Source organism: Phyllostomus hastatus, unplaced genomic scaffold, assembly GCF_019186645.2.
Source record: "Phyllostomus hastatus isolate PE091 unplaced genomic scaffold, TTU_PhHast_1.1 phas_scaffold_129, whole genome shotgun sequence".
In the NCBI taxonomy this organism is placed as follows: Eukaryota; Metazoa; Chordata; class Mammalia; order Chiroptera; family Phyllostomidae; genus Phyllostomus; species Phyllostomus hastatus.
The window spans coordinates 11,933,385-11,953,699 of NW_025334009.1; the positions used below are offsets into that span (position 1 = coordinate 11,933,385).

Here is a 20,315-nt window from a genome sequence, read left to right on the forward strand (position 1 = left end):
ATCTACAATTCCTAAAACCAGAAAAGACCAAAATTCTAACAGGAAAATGGGTCAAAAACCGAACAGGCACTTAACAGAAGAGGAACTAGACTCACTCAACTCCATCAGTAACCGGGAAACAAATAAAACCACCACCAAATACTGTTTCCCAAACGCTGGAGGGGAGGCAGAGCTCAGGCAGCTCCTCACACTGTTGGTGGGAGTGTACATTTTCCCCGCCGCCTTCGGAGAACCAGTGTCCTTTCCCAGCCCAGCAGTAATGCGCTCGCGCATGCGCCCTGCGGCGGAGCTCCCCCGCCAGCGCGCCCAGCTCTTGACCCGGGCAGGTGTGGGGCCAGGCACGGGGCGTGAGAGGCAGAGCGGGGGGCGTGAGAGGCAGAGCGGAGGCCGTGTGCGTCCTCCAGATGCCCTTCGTCAGCAGAACGAAGGGCCAAACGTGCAGCCAAGTCACGAAGGGGAACCTACGTCCTGGAGTAAATCAGAGCATAACCAGGGGGTGAACGTCAGGAACATACACGTGTATGCATATCTATCTCATGAGAATACTTACAGTAAAATTTCATTTACGGAAAGTTTCAAACTTATGAAACTAGTTTTTGTTAGGGCTGCACATATGGGTCGTAAAGCTGTAACAGAAAGAAAACAATCACAAAGCTTAGGGTGGTGGCTGCCCCGGGGAAGAAGGCAAAGGGACCGGACAGGGAGGGAGGACGTGAAGGCTTCAGAGCTAACAGCAGCGTTCTGCTTCTTTAAGCACATGTCCCCTTGTTTTCTCCCGTGGGTCCCCATACACTTTATAAACGTGGTTTTGCATTTAATATATGTGTGCACGTGCATGCGCACGCGTGTGTGTGTGTGTATATTTTTAATAAAAGATGTAAAAATGCCGCCATGAAGGGGGTGGGGGAGGAGGGGCGGGAGGCAAAGGGCAGGGGTTGGGGGGACAGCAGTAAGCTGGTCACCATGTTGTCCCTCTGCTTTTTTTCAGTTTGGGTCTAGTTCTTAGATTTAATTACAGGCAGAGTTTGTGAACTGTTCTTTACAGACTGGCTTTTTATCTTATTTAGGAAATGATGCCTAACTCTAAGATGATTAAACACATGCTTTCTGCTGTTACGTGAGTTCTGCAATACTCCCTGTCCCCCATAAAAAGAAGCTTGTTTTCTTCGTGAGCGTTCCCCTCTGTTCCCACTGGAAACTCAGTGTCTCTGCAGGATGTTCTGCGTGGGCGGAAGCTGATTATTTTAAAAGCTGGAGAACATCAAATAATCTTGCATAATGAGACACTGGAGGAAAGAGAAAGCAGTGTAATCCACTAAAAAAGGATCTGAGCTTTTCCACACCGATCTGTCACGCAGCGCTCCGACGCATCCACGGCTACTGACGTGTGGCCAAGCCAGCGAGCGCAGGCGGGGCGGGCGGGGCGGGTGGGGCAGGGGCTGCTCACAAGTGCGAGGCTTTCAGAGCTGCCGGCAGCAAAATCAACGAAGAGAAGACGGGCAGGGCTCCTCCGACCTGGGCCGCGGGAGGCTATCAGGGCCCCTGCACGGCCTCTCCTGAGCACCCGAAGGACCTCGATGTCATTCTTCCCCGGAATGTCCCCACAGCACCAGACATCTGTGGGCACTCCCCACCATTCGGCCAGCAGCGGAACAGGGCAGAACCCTTCTATGCTTCAAAGCCAAACCACAAGTTGGAGTTCACCACACAGGCCTCGGTCCCAGCATGCTTTTGGAGAGGCAACAAGTGAAGTCGAACCTGAGGGCGGGGCAAAGGGTCCTGCAGCCCCTGAGGCCATCTGCAGGGTGGGAGTCTGGCACCCGCTGGACGCCCACAGCAGCCCTCGCAGCAGACCGCAGCCTGGGCCCTGCTGAAGCGGCCTCTGGCTTTGCTACTCAGTGTCTCTCGTTCTTCCTCCCGCTGCAGCCAGTTACACTGGGGGAACATCCCCCCCAACCCCATGCTGCCTGCGAGGCAGGGGTCATGGTCCATTCAGCTCACTTTCTGCCTCAGGGCTCGGCGTGGCACATTCTGTGCCGAAAAGATTCTTGAGAAACATCTGCTGAACTGAGTTCATGTACCAGAGAAAGTGTTATCTGGTGACAAACTATATGAGTATGTACACTCAGACCTAGGGCTGTTCCACCCAAGACCAAGAAAACAAAATAAAATTGTGGATAAAATGTTAAGCATGCTTTCACATTCAGATGACAGCAAGTAACTCAGGACACCCCTTGTCCTCATTAATTTACAGATTCAAAATTATGGGGCTGACAATAAGTAAATTCAGGCATCACTAATCTGAGACGAGCCTAATTCCACGGAACACCTGACTGGATCCTGGGCCCAAAGGGAACCTCCTCTGTGGGCACAATGTGTGCCAGCGGGAGGGGCACATCCAGTGGACCCGAGTCGTCAGACTGCGTGTCCACCTTGGCCACCCTTTCAGATAAAGAGGTGCGGCTTCACCTCGCAGGCTGCTCCTCCCAGTCATTTCCTCTCCCCTCAGCAAACACCTGCAGAGTCCTCGTGCAGGCACTCTGCCGCGCACCGAGGGTGAGCAGTGAGCTCAGCAGGCAGGATTCCTGCAGAGACAACACACTCATGAAACCGCCACACAAGTGAGTGCAACTGGAATGTCGTTCCCAGGAAACTATCTCGTTCGTCTCTCCCGGGCCAGCGGCACAGCTCTTATCAGGGAGCAGCCAGGCTGTGGGTCTATCACCAGATCTGAGCTCACGAGAGATCCCTGTACAGCTGTCACCTCAAAGCCATCCCTGCCACGGTCTATGGATGGAAACCAAAGGCCAGTGGACAGGATGCAAAGCAGCGGCCCCTCCCCCTGAGCAGAGGCTTGAAGCTTACAAAGCATGCACATGGTATCTTAGGGGCATCAGAAAAGTCCAGCTGTAGCATCATTTTACAGAGCAGGAAAACGATGCCCAAAAATGGCGAACAAATTTCCGACTGGCTACAGAAGGTAGCAGGGAATGGCTACAGAAGGGTGGTAGGAGCAGGAGCTGCAGCAGGGGCCTTCCAGCCCCAGAGGAAGTGCTCGCCCTGCCCGACATCACAGATAGCAACCACCCCTCTGGAGGACCCTCCGTGGGTGCCGACCACACCAGCCGATGTCTGAGGGATCTGAACCGCAGCCTGCCTGTCCCGCCCGGCCAGTGTGTCTCATTTTGCCTCTAGATCCGGGCTGGCCTCCCTGTGCGCCGGCCACGCCAGCAACAGCCCACCCTCGCCAGGCATGGACCTGGGACATTCCTTAATCTGTCCTCGCCTTTAAAATAGAGGGAACAGCATCCCCTCTTTCTCCCTCACAAGACTATTCTAGAGTGAAATGAGATGACATGTGAATAGACAATTCTAGAAGATTTAGAGTTATCACTTCAGCTTCAGCAGTGGATTCCAAACCTGATCCACCCTGACCTGACGCGTGTTTTCATACAGCACTGAGAACAGTCTGCCCCTATTCAGAAATGTACTGAAATCGTAACTTTAAACAGCCTGCTCTGCACGTGGGACACAAACCCTCAAAGAAAACTGTGAATCCCAAATCTGAGGGAGTCTGTCCACTAAAACCACTGCAAGGAAGACTGCTAAATAAATCAAGGAACAGCCCACCTTTCTTACATTATTTGAAGTGGTTTTAGAGGCTCCCGGCTGGAACGCCAGCAACAGAGGGAAGGAGCAACTGGAGCAAGTCTTCATGGAAACCACAGTCAAACGCCAAGTGGCCGCTCCTTCCAGAACTGGCAAGACCTCGGCCACAGGAAGTTTCTACCCGTCCCCACAGGGGAGACACCCTGTATTTTTTCCCCACATGCAGACAGAAGCCCAGAGCGCTAAGAAAAGAGCGCACAAACAGGGGAAGGCAAATTGAGGCCTTTCTGATCCGCTCGACCCAGGGGGGACTGGGAAAGAGAAAACGTCCGAGGCCACGAGTGAGACCGCTGTGCCAGAAGGCTGTGCATCAGTGGGAAGATGCTGAACTGCCCTTCGGCCACCCATTTCCTGTGACAGTTAGTCATTCATTTTAGGACACATTTTTAGCAGCGTTGACATTTAACTATTCTAATCAAGAGAGGTGTTACAGATGGAAGTGGAAAAGCTACGGCCGGCCAGCCTAGGCTCAGGGCACAGCCGCCAGCAGGGCCCGGAGCCATGCTGCCCACCCTCGGGGCAGCCGGCCGGACTCACCAGGTGGGGTGGGGGCTACTGCCGCAGCCAGTCGCTGGGTCAGGTCACCTCAGTCCCTGGGTCAGGTCATCCCCAGGAGCTGCCTGCCCCCCTTTTATTTCCTGGAAACCATTAAGTTAGTTCTGAAGTAACGGGGGCCAAAATGCAGTTGTGGGCTCAGGTAGTCTGGAAAGCTGTTTCCGAGAAAGCTGATCATGGTTTATTACTCTGTCCTCAGGATATAAAAATATGGGCCGGTTCCTTACTGTGCCACGAGTGTTTTACTTACATTTTATCTCTCAACTCAATCATCTGCAAGGGTGAAATTAACCTCCTTTTACAGATGAGGGAAAAGTGAGGCGCGCACGGGTTAGGCCCCGGGCCTCGGGTCACACGGAAGCGGGCGTGGCGGGATGTGAGCTCAGGGCCCTCGGCGCCTGTCCCTTTCAGCAAGGGCACACCCTCACTGGCCACAGGGGCCGATTTCTGCTTTAAGTTAAAAAACAAACTGAAGGTCCCCTGGCTGGCGTAGCTCAGTGGATTGAGCGTGGGCTGCGAACCAAAGCATTGCAGGTTGCCCAGCCAGGGCACACGCCTGGGTTGCAGGCCATGGCCCCCAGCAACCGCACATTGATGTTTCTCTCTCTCTCTTTCTCCCTCCCTTCCCTCTCTAAAAATAAATAAATAAGTCTTTAACAAAAACCTGAAGGTCATTTAAATGACAGCTTTACTGTGACTCCTGCGGTTTAAAGGGAATACCGATTAATTCCGACTACAACCAGAGGCTATTTTTTTCCTTCTGTCCCACTTGAAGACTGTCTGAGCTACGCTGCTGCGGGTTAGGAAGGGAAGGGGGTTCGCTCAGCACCCTGCAGGGGCCATCCCAGCCCGAACGTGTTCTGCATTTCCCAACGCTAGACGCTAGCGGTCCCGGCCCTCGGAGAGCCCGGCAGGCCGTGGCACTCACGTACTCTCATGTCCCCGCTCGTTGATCTCCTCCCGCAGACTCAGCACACTGGTGAGGTTAATGATCCTCCTCCGGGGGGTGCACGCGGCCGTCATTTCCTTTTGGGACTCGTCTTCCACCATTTCCTCATCGGAGCCTTCCCGGTGTCTCTTTCTGCAGTGAAGATAAGAAATCGGCAGATGACGCTTCTTTTTAAGTTAAAATAAACAAAGTCTCGGCCAAATTCGGGGTACTGAATTTTGGAGAAGGGAGCAGCTTCTCTGTGCTGGCTGTGGACATCAGGGGAAGGGACCCTGGTGGCAGGCCAGCGAGATCCGTCTCTTCTCTGGCACGCCGCTTATCTGACAACCCGCAGGTCCCGGAGTCTAGCTCGGCCCCGTGATGCTGCAGGGCCTCGAACAGGTGAGCTGACCTTCCCCCGTCTCATTCATTCAGTGTTCCATCTATCTACCCCTCAGGCACTGTTATGATACCAACTACACGCCACCATGAACCACGCATGAATCTGTCAGATCCTTGCTCACTATGGGGGGCGGGGTCAAATAGAAACAGAAAATAGGTCATTTTAACATGGCGACAAATGCTATGAAGGAAATAAACCAAGGTAATATAACAGCACGGCGTGGAAATGAAAGAGAGAGAACTTCAGATTAAATGGACAAAGACGGCCTCTGAGCTGGAGTGACAGGACGCCAGGGTCTTCCCAGGCCGAGGGAACAGTCAGAGCCCAGGGGGTGTGAGGAGCCCTGTGAGTTCAGGGCGGCCACAGAGCCGTGCGGCCGAAGCACCGCGAGGGAGAGGGGAGGTGGGGGCTGGAGTGGAGCAGGGGCTTTTCGCCCCACAGGCTCTGGGAAGCTGCTGGTTTTCGGCACAGGGGTGATACGATCTGATTTCTGGTTTAAAGTGATTTCTGGGACTGCTGTGTAGATTACCAGCTTGTGGCACTCGCTTCCTAAGTCATAAGCAGAGACGCGACAGGCCCCGGCAGGGCCACGGAGCGCATGCAGTAAGATCACGTATGTGAAGTGTCTGGCACAGCGCAGACACTCAACAAACGTCAGCATCTCCTCCGGAGGAAGTCCTTGGTCGCCATCTTGCCAGCTGGACTCAGAGGTGAGCACAATGAGTCCAACACCCTGTCCAGGTCCCGAGGGCCGGTCAGGGCCAGGGTTTGGGCGGTCGGCCACCACGTGGGTGTGCAGCGTGGGCACACAGCCCTGAGCTCCAGGACTGGTACCTGAACACAGATCGTGAGTACCCACCCCACGGGGGTGGGGGGACGCCTTTCCAGAGCCCGCCGACGGCACACTGGGAACGCCCAGAGCTCAACTGCAGCCGTCATCCCCGCGGTTCCTGCCTCGTGCTCTGCCCTCGCTCACCACTAGCTCGCGTGCTCCGGGGAGTCTCACAGCCTGAACTGAAAAGACGCGCTCCTTCTGAAAGGAAGCAAAGGGGCTATGAGCAGAGGCTAGAGGATCCTCCAGGTATTTCAGGCCTTTCTCTCTCGCCACCTCTGCTGCAGAGGCTTTATCAAAAGTCATTACTAAAAGGGTGGATCTGATTGTTTTCCTGATGTTTTTAACCAATGCTTGCAAGCACGGACATTTCAGAAACTTCAGAGGCCACTACGACTGGTGACCCTCAGGACACAGTCCAAGGCAGACAGCGGGCAAGGCCACAGCACTGTCTCATCAGAGGCCAAGGGCGGGTCCGGCAGAGAGGAGACAGGTGCCGGCGGCTCCTGAACAGCCCCGGGCGAGAGGCGGTTTTACCAACGAACAAAGGCGGCGAGCTGCACTTCGCCCAGAAGGCCGCACCTGGGGTTGCTCAGGCTGGAGGGAGCCCCTCTCTTCTCCGCCGTGTCTGGAGTCCCCTGTGCTGCGCCCTCCTCCTCGCGCTGATCCCTGGCGGCGACCTGATCCCTGGCGGCGACGTCAGCAGGAGCCGGGAGCTCCCGCATCTCCTCGTCGTTCTCTCTGGCACCGTCGTTCTCCCTGGCACCGGAAGCACCCGCGCCGTCCTCTGGGACGGTGGCCTGGGGCTCACCGGCTTTGCTCACAGGCTGCAGAAAGGCATCGAGCTTCTGTTCCCGGGAATCCGTGCGGACCATCCGGTAGCCGTAGACCTTGTCGCCACTTTTAGAGGCCGGCGAGGCGGCGGTCCCTCCCGTTGTGGGTTTCACCACCTCCCCGGAGGGGCCCGCGAGGCTTGGTAGTAACGTCTGTGACAAAAAACATTGCAGGAAGACTCAGAATATGAAGTCTAGAAGTCCAGGCCCCAAAATAGAGCAGTACCAGAGACAGATGCTAAAAACAGGTATAATTATTATATAGAAATTGTCACTATAGAAAAGCAACACTTACCAAATTTGAAATTTAAAAATAAAGATATACAAACACAAAATCCAGCAAAATCCTTATAATCTTAAAATTGGTTTGAAGTGGAAATATTAGTGTAAAGTTCTATATTTTTAGGGGTGGTTTTTTTTGCTACCATAAGAGGATGTTTTTGACTGTGATAAAATGTATGGAACACAAAATTCACCATTTAATCATGTATGTGTACGGTTCGGTGGCACTCGACGCACGCACACTGCTGTGCGACCATCACCTCCGTCGGCCTGCGGACGCTCTTCCCCTCCCAAACGGAGACCCTGTGCCCGTTACACCCACCACTCTCCCCTCCCCCAGCCCCTGGCAGCCGCCATTCTCCTGTTCACTCTTCAAGACCCGCATTTCCTGGCTGTGTCCACTGGAAAGGCCCCAGAGCAATGACCACCCAGGAGTCACGAGGAACTCCTGATGCAGATTATAGTCCCTAAATACCTCTCCCCACTACAGTAAACCAGAGCCCCTCGGAGAAAGGGACGGGGAAAGCACCAAGTGAACTCACAACACCTTATCGTACCAGAAACACAGGAACTACCCACAACTAAAGGGACTGAGTCAAAAGGACGAGAAGAACACCGGCCTGAAGGGGCTTTTGTTGGTCTAAAATGGAATTTGAGCACCAAAAATAGAAATGCCAAAAAGAGAAGAAAGAAGTCAGCACAACTGATTAAATTACATTGCCTTGTTAATAGCTATGACAAACTAAGAGAAAAAGAAAAAAATGGGGGAGGAGAGGAAGGAAGAGACAGGGAGAGAGGAAAAAGTCATTAAATGTCTTTGGAAATTGTTAGAACACCAACTCATTCCTTTGCAAATTGATAATGAAAGGGAGAATCCAGCACTGATCCTTACTTTCTAGTATGAACTGTAATTCAGGACAACCAAATAGCTCTAACAAATAAGGGTAAGTTCTTCTGTATAGAAGAACTATAATTTATTAACACAGAAGAAAATAATAAAATCAGAGAAGCACCATCTTGCAATCCCAATGGAATAACCGATTCAGGGAGCGGCCACCCACGAATGGTGAAGCCATCAAGCTAAGTACCAATGGGGAGCTTCATGATGAAGGAATCAGACCGTCACCGGCAGGATCACCAGAATGACTTCACCAATCAGCATGTGCCTCCTGCTGGGCCGCAGTAGAAAGTACATGGCTTCGTCTACCAAGAATTCTTGCAAAAAATTTTCTTCAATCTGAATATAATCACGCCTCTAGATCTGACTTCCAGTTTATAGGAAATAAGGAGGATTGGAACAAGTTAAAGAAGCAGCGTTAAGAAGCAGACAATCCAAAATGTACATGAGTCTACAGGAAACCTTTAGAGTAAGCCAGTGGGAACAACATAAGGTAGGGTGACTTTCCTAATTTCAAAGACACGTAGATTTAAAATACATAACCAAACGGCGTGTGTGGAAATTAACTGGATATAGATTTAAACAAAGCTGCTACAAAAGGATCTTTTTTTGACAATTGGGACATTTAAATATGGTTTGGATATTAAATTATATTATTACTAGTCATTTTACTAGTTAAAAAGGGACACTGGACTGCCCTGGACAGGTAGCTCTGTTGGTTAGAACACTGTCCCCAGTAAACCAAGGTTGCAGGTTCAATCCCCAGTCAGAGCATACACAAGAATCAACCAATGAATGCATCAATAAATGGAATGACAAACTGATGTCTCTGTCTCCCCCCCCCTTCTCTTATAAATATCAATTTTAAAAAAAGGACACGGAGCCCTTCCTGGTGTGCCTCAGTGGTTTGAGTACTACTAGCCTACGAACCAAAAGGTTGCAGGTGTGATTCCTGGTCAGGGCACACACCTGGCTTATGAGCCAGGTCCCCAGCTTGGGGCATGCAAGAGACAACCACACACTGATGTTTCTCTCCCTCTCTTTTTCCCTCCCTTCCCCTCTCTCTAAAAATAAAAATAAATCAAATCATGTAAAAGAAAACCTTAAAAAACTAGGTTTTATTTTTTTAAAAGGGCACTAAATTATATAAGAAAAATGTTTTAAATTAAGCGAGTACTATGTAAAAAAATAAATGCCTGGAATGTGCTTTAGAACACTCCTGTCCTCCCCCCACCCCCAGTGGGGGAGGGAGAGAGAAAACAGCATGGCGAAGTGTTTCTGGTCGCTGACACTGGGTGGTGGGTACATGAGTATGTGTTGTACTTTTATGGGTGTTTAGAAATATTCAATAATAAGGAGTCAAGTAATAAAAAGTTAAGGTAGCAACTTTGCTCAAATATGAAAAACTTTTCTTCATGGACAATTCAAAACCCCTGCAGTGTGTTTGCCTATGTAATCTGCAGAGGAGGGTTTCACGGAGCATCCATTATTAACACGACTTTGCAGCCGGGAATCTGAAGGTCCAGAACAGTGACACAGCCTGTCAGAGTGACAGCACTGGAACCAGCTGCAGGGGTCCCCAGGGCTGCTGATTTCCACAGCGAACGGCTTCACCGCAAACCAGGGCTTGTGCTCACCGGCCCTGGACACTGGCGTGCAAGGCACAAGCTGGGGAGCAGGCGGAAGGTGACTCAGAGGCCCCAAAGGTCGGGGGCTGAGGTGGCCTGCTGCCGGCAGGGAGAGAAGGTGGTCTGAGGACACACAGGAGCAGGGACAGCTCTATGCCGGGCCCCCACCACCCCCGGCAACTCTCCTCGGCTCGAGCACCAACAGAGGCAGGTGCTCCGACCCATGGCCTCCCCGGGCCCAGGCCCTCCGCTCTGCCCTGTGTGTGCAGGATGGGCCCCCTGAGCATCTCCCGGGGGGAGAACACACAGACAGTGTACCCTATTCCATTTCAGACAGCGCGTTTTCCTTGGGTCCGTGGTCCCAGATGGAGGCAGAATGAAAAGTTAGAGCTCAGGACTCCAGGCCCAGGTTTAACATGACAATATCTTCACAGGTTCAAAGACAGAAAAGTTACTAAACCTACCAAGTACTTGGAAAGAATGTCTTACAGCAACAGACAAAAATGTGGGCTCTCACGTTTGACGGGGCACATTGTAAGGTGGCAAGGGCACCAGGGAAAGAGGGGTGACAGCACCCTCACCTGGGTGAAGTACATCCTGGAGGAGTTGGAGCCCAGGAGCTTGCTCTCAACGTGCTGCTGCACCCGCTCCAGGATGCTGTCCTCGTGCAAGAAGTGGACCTCGTGCTTCGTGGGGTGCACATTGACATCCACGTTCTGGGGGCTGATTTCTAAACTGGTGGGAAACAGAGAGAGAACGGTGACCTCGTATGATGAAGGATGTGGAAAAAATTCACATGTGGCGGGTGCGATGGACAAAAGGCTCAGGGAGGCCAAGTGACAAAAAATGGCCAAAACTTCAGGTCAAGTCCGAGTGACCTGGGCTCAAAAGCTGACTCTGCTATGTAAGAGCTGGGTAGCTCTGGGTGAGTTACACCATCTCCCTTTGCCTCCGTTTCCTCATTTGTAAAGTGAAGATTAAACTCATATAAAGCGCTCTGCATGTAACTGGCACATTTATTTCATGTCAGCTGTTATTATCATTCCAGAACTAGTGGAACTTATTATGACGTGTCCCACGGCAAGTCACTTAATTCCTCTGGGTCGGTTTTCTCACCTGGAAACATGGACCTGTCCCCTACTTATTATTTGGAATTATATGAAGATCAAAACAAGAATATGTGCGAGGAAACTTTCTATCATTAAAATGTAATACAAAAGTCAGTTTCATGGGTGTGCAGACTAGCAACTCACTGCCTCAGCTCCAAATCCATCGTTCATGGACTGCTGTGATAATGGAGCGTGGCAATGTGAACCTTTGTCAGCAGAGGGCGCCGGAGGGACCCAGAAGGTGGAAGGGGTTTCTCTGCAAGGCTTGGGGCAGTTTCTGCAGCCTGGTAATTCATCTTTGTTTTACCAACACAGTGCCTGGCACACGGGAGGCTCTCAGTGACAGTCCGCTACATGAGCGAACAAATGGAAGAAAACTGTGCCCTTCACCTGTGAGAAGGGACAGGACATCCTTTCACTAGTCAGTACGGGATTTACTACCACCAGGCTACCAGCAAGCCCGTCTCTTTCAAAGAGGACAGCATGACAGAGGGTTTCTCGTGAGTCTTGGGTGATGCGTTTGGTGCTACGTTACCTGAGGTACAGGAATGGGTGTGTGTTTTTGGGCAAATAGGCTGCATACACCATTTCGATGGCTTTTCTTAAGGCAGTTGACTCTACCAGACGATCTACAAAATAAAAGGGAAGGAACCAGCTAAAAACTGTCCCGATGGGCGGGGGACAGGTGAACAGCCACACATGCCAGTAAGTCACCTCAGGAAGAGCGCCTCTGGAGGGACTCCTGCATCGGACTCCCAGAAAGGAAGGGCCCCCTTTACCTGGGGCTACTTCCCCGCATCTCACTCAGGGCTCGTGGCTCTCTCCTCTCGCCCAAGTTGCAGAACATGATAGGGCAGTAAATTCTGCCTCCCCCCGACTTCCCTTCCCCTCACTCAGCCACGGGGACTACCTTCGCCCTTGCTGGGCAGTGGGCAATCTTGACATTGGCTCAGACCTCTCCCCCTGCAAATACATAATGGCTGCCTATCACGTGCACCATGTGCTGGGAGACCATGTGCTGGGGAATAAACTCATCCCAACCCCAAGGGGTAAGCACTGCGAGAGGGGTGTGGGTGCCAGGTGGGCAGACGGACATCCAAACTGAGTAACGAAGGGTAAGGATGAGTTTTCTGGGTGTTTCTGACAATAGAAACACCTGACTGCATGTTGAAGGTAATTTAGGAAATGAGGCAGGGTAGAGGGGGGTGGAAACAATAAAAGCTGAAAAGAGGTAAGATTACAATCAGAAAAAGATCTGTTTTCAGAAAACACAGCTTTCCTTTCTCCCCAGACGGATGACCTGCTGATGATGTGTCGTCCTGCAGCCAAGGACACGCCACATCTTTTTGTTTCTGGCGGGAAGAGTGGCCGTGATTTTATCAGGGAGGAAACGATTATCTCGGAGCGCTAACTACATCCACTGCCCCGTCAGTGACGTCGCTGCACTGCAGAACACGTGTCCTGACCACACGGGGCTGGGCCGGGTGTGGGCGCCGGAAAAAGGGACACTGGAGCCCCTCTGCTGAGGTTTCTGAACTCCAGATGTGCCAAAGGAGTGCTCTGTGTCCCTGCCACCCGGGCGAGGCTGCACCGTGTGTGGATGGATGAGTGACACGCGTAGAGCCTGACCCCTCTGCTCCTGGGAACTTGGTGTCAGGACCAGATGAACTCATGTTAACTGGAGCCTGTGCAGTAAACAGCCCACCAGGCGCATGGACGCGTACTCAGGAGCACTTTCAACGCTCACTGCCTGTCTGTTCTGCGACCAACACGTGCTACAAAGCAGTTGTCCTTCGTGGTTAGGGAAAAGCAAACGAAAAACACTTTCTGAGCCCTGATTAAACCAAGCTTTGTTATGTATCAGGCTTACGTCCTTCCCAACACAGCAGAAAAAGATCAGTGTGACAGTGTAAACATGGCTATAAAATACTGGCTCTCTCCTTACTGTGTCTACATTGCTTTGCACGGCTGTCAAATATGTATAATGGAAGCGGGGACTATACCATTTCCAAGAGTAAACAAACAAAACAAAAATTATAAAATAATTACAAATTGTTTTAAACAACAAAGGTAATCCTTGGACCTACAGGATTAAAATGAGAAGAAGTGAACAAATGGAAAGATGTGTCTCGTTTCTGGGTGGAAACTGAGAAACATTTGAATGAGACCATGTTTGGGATTATTTGTCATTGCTCCGTTACTGTCTCTCAAAACCGTGTAATAGACAATGAAAGGAAAAGCAGCATAAAGCACAACAGTATCTGCTTAATGGGCAGCAGTCATGTAAACACGATGTCAACAGAGAGATGAGGACTGGAAAGAAATCTGAGAAACTCCACATGTATTTAGTTAATTTCCTTCCTGATTTTTAGTACTGTTCTTTGTATCATAAATAAGGAGCTCAGCATTCAATTTCTTTAATGACACTGCCTACACCCAAAGCACCCCTCTCCCGGTGTCCTGCTGTGCGGTTTCAAACAGTGCACCTTGACCTAAGGGGAGAACAAAGACCCGCCCAGGGCCTGCTTGGACAGGCTCGGATGCCAGCCGGTGACGAAGGGGCGCCGGCTTGCAGGTAGGTGCCTGCCATGTCCTCTCTCGAGCTCCCTCTCGGGGGCAACAGTCAGCCAGCGAGGAGCGCATCTCAGAGGGCTGAGCAGACTTAGACCAGAAATTAATTATGAATGCTTCCTACTCAAACCACGTTTCAGCACAAGGTGTTCCTGCGGGTAATCAAGCCTGCAGATGAGGAACTTTCCCACGGCTCCATGAAGCCCCCTGTGGATGGAGTCCCCGCTCGGCTGTGTGGCACTCACGGTTGATGAAGAGCAGGAAGATGCACTTCTTCACCGAGTAGTTTGCGTTGGATATGTAGCCTTTCATGCTGAAGGCTAGCGTTTTGTCCTCGCACCCGACTTCTATCAGTTCTCTGGTTGGCAAAGAGAAATGCTGAGGCTTTAGAAAATGCCAGATAATTCAATTATTATAAACAATCAGAATTGGAAAAATCAGGGCTCCTTCCCATAAATTAATCCTGTCAAATGAAGACCCCAGTGAGTTGGTTCAGTGGGGTCCTCTGGGCCCACGCATCAGTCAGTCCGTCCGTCTGTCCACCCACTACCCAGTCAGTCAGTGTTTTCAAGCACCTACGCTATGTGCCAAGCACGGCACTAACTGCTGGGACATAATGTCCAGGCTCCTTATTTGGCTGAAGCTTTATTTATCTTAGTAACTACATCCCAAAGATGAGATTCCCAAGAAACTCATCTCTGCTGAATCCCTTGCAGTACTGAGTATGGCACCGTAACGGAGCTCCACAGCGGGGCTCCAGCGTGGTGTTCCCCAGCGTGTGTTTTGGGGGAGGTGAGGTTAATAGGTGAAAAGAGGTCCTCATAGGAGCCACACTCATTCCTGCCTGTGGGGGAGGAGGTGTCTTCCTGAGTGCTGGTCCCTTTGCAGGGAAGTCCCTGCTGTCAGCTAGTTAACTAACTCCTTCTCATCCCTCACGTGTCAGGGGTTACTTCCTCAAAGAGCCTCCTCTGACTCTCCGGCCCTGGCCCCAGGAGATTCTCCTACAGTGCCTTCCACCCTTCCTTTGCAGCATCTGGCACGATTACTAATGAATGGCATGCCGTATTTTGCTGTGTAGAATGCACACCCGTGTTTTTACTCCAAACTTTTAGGAAAAAAAATTTTTGGTTTTAACTTTTAATTTAACCATTTACTTATTTATATTTAGAAACACAACTAAATACCATGTTCCAGGGTATTATTTTGCATAAAGATATCATTATTGCTTTATAGAGTTACAGTTCTAATGCAAAAGCGTAAATAAAAGAATTAACAACATTTACAACAAAGGTAAGGAGTTAGTACTACCCATGTATAATGTGCGTCCTTATTCCCCCTAAAAATTTGGGCAGAAAAGTGCACATTACACATGGCAAACTACGGATAATTACTTCATGTGTCTTTCCCACCAGAACGTGAGCCCTCTGAGGGCAGGTACCCTCTCTGCTTCATTGCCTCCCATGTGGCTCCACCCTACAGCACAGCACCCGTGCAGGGCAGGCACTCACCACCGAGCGCTGGCTGAAGGGAGCGGAAGCGTCTGTGCAGCAGCAGTAACGTGCGCTGAGTCCCTGAGCACAGGGGGCAGTGTTTCCCACACAGTGAACCAGCAAACCCTTTCTTGCCCAGATGTCTCAGGAGGCTGATGTGTTGGAAACTCACTTCGGGAACTGCCACTCCAGGTGGGACTTCTAATCGCTTACATCGATTAGAGGAATTTCGTGACAACTCATTCTGAGTCTTAAAATTTGGTTGAGACGTTCTTAAAAGTTTCAGTGAAAAGTACACTTTCACTTAAAAAGTACACTAGAGCTCTCTCTCAGCTCTGGGAGCACAATTTTAAAACAATCCACTAGCACTTAATTAGTAAAAAAAAAGGTAATTAAAAGCAAATGGACTGTTTCCTAGTTAGAAACTTGGTTTCGTTCAAAAATAAATAATTTGCCTTCAAAGTAGAAAACTGGGGTCTGTGCCCACTGCTGCTGCTTTCTGGACGATCTGAGAAAGGGAGGCCAGGGGCTGTCTCACTCACGCGTGGATGCCCGGCGCCCGACGCACACCCGGCGCACGCACAGAAGGACGTTAGCACGTTGCCGCCCAGGTAAGGTCGTGGGCGTGTGCGGCTTTGTCAAGTCCTGAGGTCTGGCTAAGAGCGTGTGCCGGGCACGGTGGCTTTGGGGTGGTGGGAATGGTGGCAGGGGGCCTGCCATGAGGAATCTGTGACGCAAGCGGGTGCCCCGCCTGGGCTTTCCTCAACCAGGAAGACTGGAGACACTGAGAAATCTGCTTGCCACCAGAGAGGGACGCCTGTAAGGGCAGGAAATACTGTGTTTGTCTTCACATCCTTAACTCTGGCACAAAGCCCGGAATATGGGAGGCAATTTGTAAATGTTGAACGACAATGAACGGACCCCTGAAGTGGTGATAATGGGAAGACAAGGGAAAAAGGGAGCCCTGGAGGACAGAAGAATCCTACCAGAGCGCAAACGTTTGAAGGCAGGGGCCCAGAAAAAACACGCTGGCTCACTCAGCCAGACCGTCTGGGAGAGAACGTGCACCCACGTGATGGTCACACACAGCAGTGCGTTAGCAAATCTGAGGCATGAGAAACACCTGCGTATTTGATTAAAGCAAACCACCTGCGTTTTTTATGAAAGTTAAGGTAGGTGCTATCTTACCCAAAATGACGGGATGAAATGCCTAAGATTTTTTAAAAAGTTAAGTTCTCAACATACCGGCTGACAGCGTTTCCAAAGACGGAGCGAATATTGTCCACGGTCGTGGCGTTGGGCAGCGTTCTGACGTCAGCTACTGTCTCACCTTGCTGGTAAACAGAGCGGGAGATACGACTCACTGTCTCACGGTTGTGATGGCAACATCGTAACCTTACCTCAACGGGCAAACTACAGAAAACCCTCTTTTCTCTTACAGTACATGACCATCCTCTATGAATCAAGAACTTACTTTTTTAACTGAGAAGCCAACGCCTGCATTGTGTACCGAATATCTGGCAAGAGAGAAACAAAGCACAACAGTCAGCGAAGAGCAGCCAAACACACATACATGTCAGAGCCCCCTTTCCGTTCAGTAACAGGTGGAGGAAAGTGAGGTCTACAAAGACAGACACAAAAGAAAACACCTTCACGTAGCATCCTCTAGCCACAGGGAAATGTGCCAGCAGAGACTCCATGGACACATCAGGGCTAAACGTGGCTGAACCAAACAAATACAGGGTTCCACCCCACGTTTACAGATCGCTGCCCAGATGCAAAGCTGTCTCTTGGTACAATACCTTCCTCACTTACAGTTCTATTTGCATGGACTCCAGAGGTCTGCGCTGCCTCAAGGACACCTTGAGAACTTGGCTGTAACAACCCCCACACTCTCACCCAGAGCCCCTGGGTACACCGGCTCCTCACCCATGTCTCCCCAGGTCAGTGTCTCCCAGCCCCTCATTGGCCAGTACTCATTACTCCTCCCCTGAGGGGCCCATGAACAGAAGGGCTGTGTTTAGCAAAATGCACTAATTCAGTAACAATTAATCATTCAACTTAACTACACCTGGAGCCAAAACAGCTCACCAGAGCTCCTTTATTTCCAGGAGATAATTAATATTCTGACACTGATTTATACAATTCCAGGGAAAAAACAAACAAAAAAAAAAACAAACCCACTTAATATCTAGTGTGTTCCACTTTATTAGGGGCAAATGTTTTATTCATTTTGATTTTTCAGAAATACTGCAAAATGGTGACCATATCTGTTACAAGTCAAGGACGCACAAGCGCAGAGAGCCCACGCTGTAGCCACTGTGCCAGCAGGCTGGGTCTCTCATAATGTTGTTTTCACCTGCCCCGAGTCCCTTCCCCTCCTGCTCAGAGCCCCCATCCTCCTTTGGGGAACTCCCTCGTCCCCATTCCACTTGGCATGTCCCTAGACAGACTGCCAGTCAAGCAATCTTCTCCCCACAGACATAGGCACTGGACGGGGGACCCAAGCTGCGCCCATCACTCGCACTCTCCCGGGAGGCCCTGGAGCAGAGTCAAGAAAAGAACGAAAACAGCTGAATGGGGTCCCTGCACTGCATCGCGGAAGCTGCCCTGGCTCCTGTCCAAGGGGCAGTGATCCACCTTCTTACCCCTTGGTGAGCCACTCTGGACTTCCAATAAATTTATTTTGGGCTCCAGTTAGCTACAGTTTTGCTTGTCACTAAAGAACCCTCACTGATCAGACACCAAGCGCTCTCTCCTGGGGACATGAGAGAAAAGCCAGAAGTCGTGGCTAAACCTGGGAGAGAAGCAGTGTGCAGGCCAGCGTGCTGGCTTCCAGCTCGGCAACCGTGTTCAGCTCGCAAGCCCCGGAACCCGTCCCTGTGGTGAGAGGCCTGAGACCCACGCCGTGAGAGTGAACTGTACCTGCCAACAACCTCCAAAATTTTCCCATACTCTTCGCTTGGGTTTTTTAAAGCTTTCCTCCTTGTGGATATGTTGTAAAAAAGGTCCTCCACCTGAAAAGAAGATTGAGTTTTCTTGTAAATTCGCAGACATGGAAATAAAGACCCAAGCAGTCCACCTACAGCTGGGTGTTAAGTCAGAGAATCTAACTCAGGTTACCGAGAGCATCGTTCTAAGCACTGTCTGGGGGAGAGATTAAGAGAGAGCGTAGCCTAAACAGAGGAAACTAGGGATATTCTTCCTGCCTCCCACGCTCACTCACTAATTTCTCAGACAGGTACTGGCGGCCAGCTCTGTGTCAGGCTCTTTGCTTTGTCCTGGGACTACGAAGACAGATAAAGTACGGTCTTGCCCAGTCCAGCACAACATTTAGTGGGGCAAACATAACCTTACAATCATACTCTCACGTGGCATTCAAACATTTTCAAACTAAGAATAATTACATTTCTGAGATCATTTGAGGTTCTTGAAAATCCCACCATGGTCACTTGGTACCGGATCCTCTTAACATGAACTTAGGAGCACAGGTTCATTTCTGCCTCCTGCCTGCCTCACCAGGCCCGGGGGGGGGTGGGGGTGGGGGAAGCGTCTTCAGGGAGACGCGCTCTAGCTGGGGCTGGAGGAGGCGGGGGGTGTGCACGACAGTGGGTAGCAGATGCCACAGATGCCTGTGATCTGCTACTTAACTAGCAGATCACAGGAAGTGAAGAGACCAAATGCGGCACCACAGCAATAAGGCAGCGTCACCGACTTTCTCCTGATGACACACTCGAATTACACAAACGCTCTTGGAAGGGGCAGGTATCCTTTATTCCATTCGATAGATGAGAAGAGTGAGGTTAAGGGACATTAGACGACTTGAGTCTGGACACACCACCACTGAGTGGCAAGGCTGGGACCCTGACTTCCTGTACCTTCTGGAGCCAGGCTTCCGGTTCTCTCCCCATGCCAACTACCCTGCTGCTGATTTCTACCGTCCTCGTTAAGGATGCTCCCCTTAAAAAAGATGAGGGGACGGACAGGCTGCCATGCCCCCAAAGCCAGTAATCATCATTCTTGCGTACAGGATGATCTCTTGGGGGTTCTATGAACTAGCAGAAATTCACGGTACTGCTACTGTGAAAGTCCAGGGGCAGTTTTACTTCAGTATTTAAGAGCAAAGCTCGTTCTCAGCCATGTCCCCGCCCGGGTCCACTCTCACCGTGATCTGGGTCCCCTGGTTGCCTGCACATGGCTTAGGAGGCACTTTCAGCTTCCCGTCGGAGTAGCTCGCTCTAATCAGAAAGTACAGGAGATTATAAATATCCAACAGAAACAGAATAGATACTTATTCAAAGGATAAAAAAGAAATTTATACCAATGACACGTTAAAATGTAGCCATGTTATATATTGTCTTAATTACCATTTCCCTCTTCACTTTTCCACCACTTCCATAACCATTCCAACATTCATCCCTGTTCTTCTAGAAAATGTTGCTTTTTAGTTATTGAGTTTTCAAAAAAATTCTCACCCAAGGATATGTTTATTGGTTGGAGAGGGAAAGGAGAGGAACAGAGAGGGAGGGAGGGAAGGGAGAGAGGGAGAGAGGGAGAGAGAGACACACACACAAAGAGAGAATTAATCAGTTGCCTCCCGTATTCTGCTTCACCGGGGACCGAACCCACAACCTAGGTATGAGCCCGGACCGGGAATCAAACCTGCAACCTTTCGGGGTAAAGGATGATGCTCCAACCAATTGAACAACCTGGCCAGGACGTTCAGTTCTGAGCTACAAAAGAATAGTTTTGCCAGTGTCTAAGAGGACAGTAAGTTTTTTCAATAATTCTGCAATCATCTGAGGGACTACCCTGTGCCAGGCCGGCAGAGGCCCCAGTAACAAAGAAAGGCCTCTGAAAGCTCTTGAAGTACAAGTAGAACAGGCTAAGTGATCTGGAGAAGGGGACATTCAGCCTAGGGTGGGAGTGGGGGTAGGTGCAGGTGTCACAGAAGAGGTGACAAATCATCTGGGCTCTAGGGAGGAATAAGCTTCAGGTGGAGAGGCCAGGGAAGGTCATCCAGGAAGAGAAAAATATAAACTAAAGCACAGAGGCTTTCGGAAACACTGCAGGTGGGGACGTGCGGCGGAAAGATGCTGGGAGGTGGACCGAGAGCC

The 20,315-nt window shown here is 50.7% G+C and overlaps 1 protein-coding gene across 1 annotated transcript in view; it reads right to left on the reverse strand.

Annotated features, from left to right (window-relative positions):
* The window catches only part of MLH1 (mutL homolog 1), a 35,683-nt gene that overhangs the window by 7,707 nt on the left and 7,661 nt on the right, over window positions 1–20,315 (reverse strand). The window contains exons 5-13 of the mRNA XM_045856537.1: window positions 19,364–19,436; window positions 18,124–18,215; window positions 16,673–16,715; window positions 16,444–16,532; window positions 13,954–14,066; window positions 11,673–11,766; window positions 10,610–10,763; window positions 6,970–7,373; window positions 5,157–5,305 (exon numbers count right to left, since the gene is read on the reverse strand). Coding sequence (XP_045712493.1) covers window positions 5,157–5,305; window positions 6,970–7,373; window positions 10,610–10,763; window positions 11,673–11,766; window positions 13,954–14,066; window positions 16,444–16,532; window positions 16,673–16,715; window positions 18,124–18,215; window positions 19,364–19,436 — 1,211 coding nt within the window. The remainder of the gene's footprint in view (window positions 1–5,156; window positions 5,306–6,969; window positions 7,374–10,609; window positions 10,764–11,672; window positions 11,767–13,953; window positions 14,067–16,443; window positions 16,533–16,672; window positions 16,716–18,123; window positions 18,216–19,363; window positions 19,437–20,315) is intronic.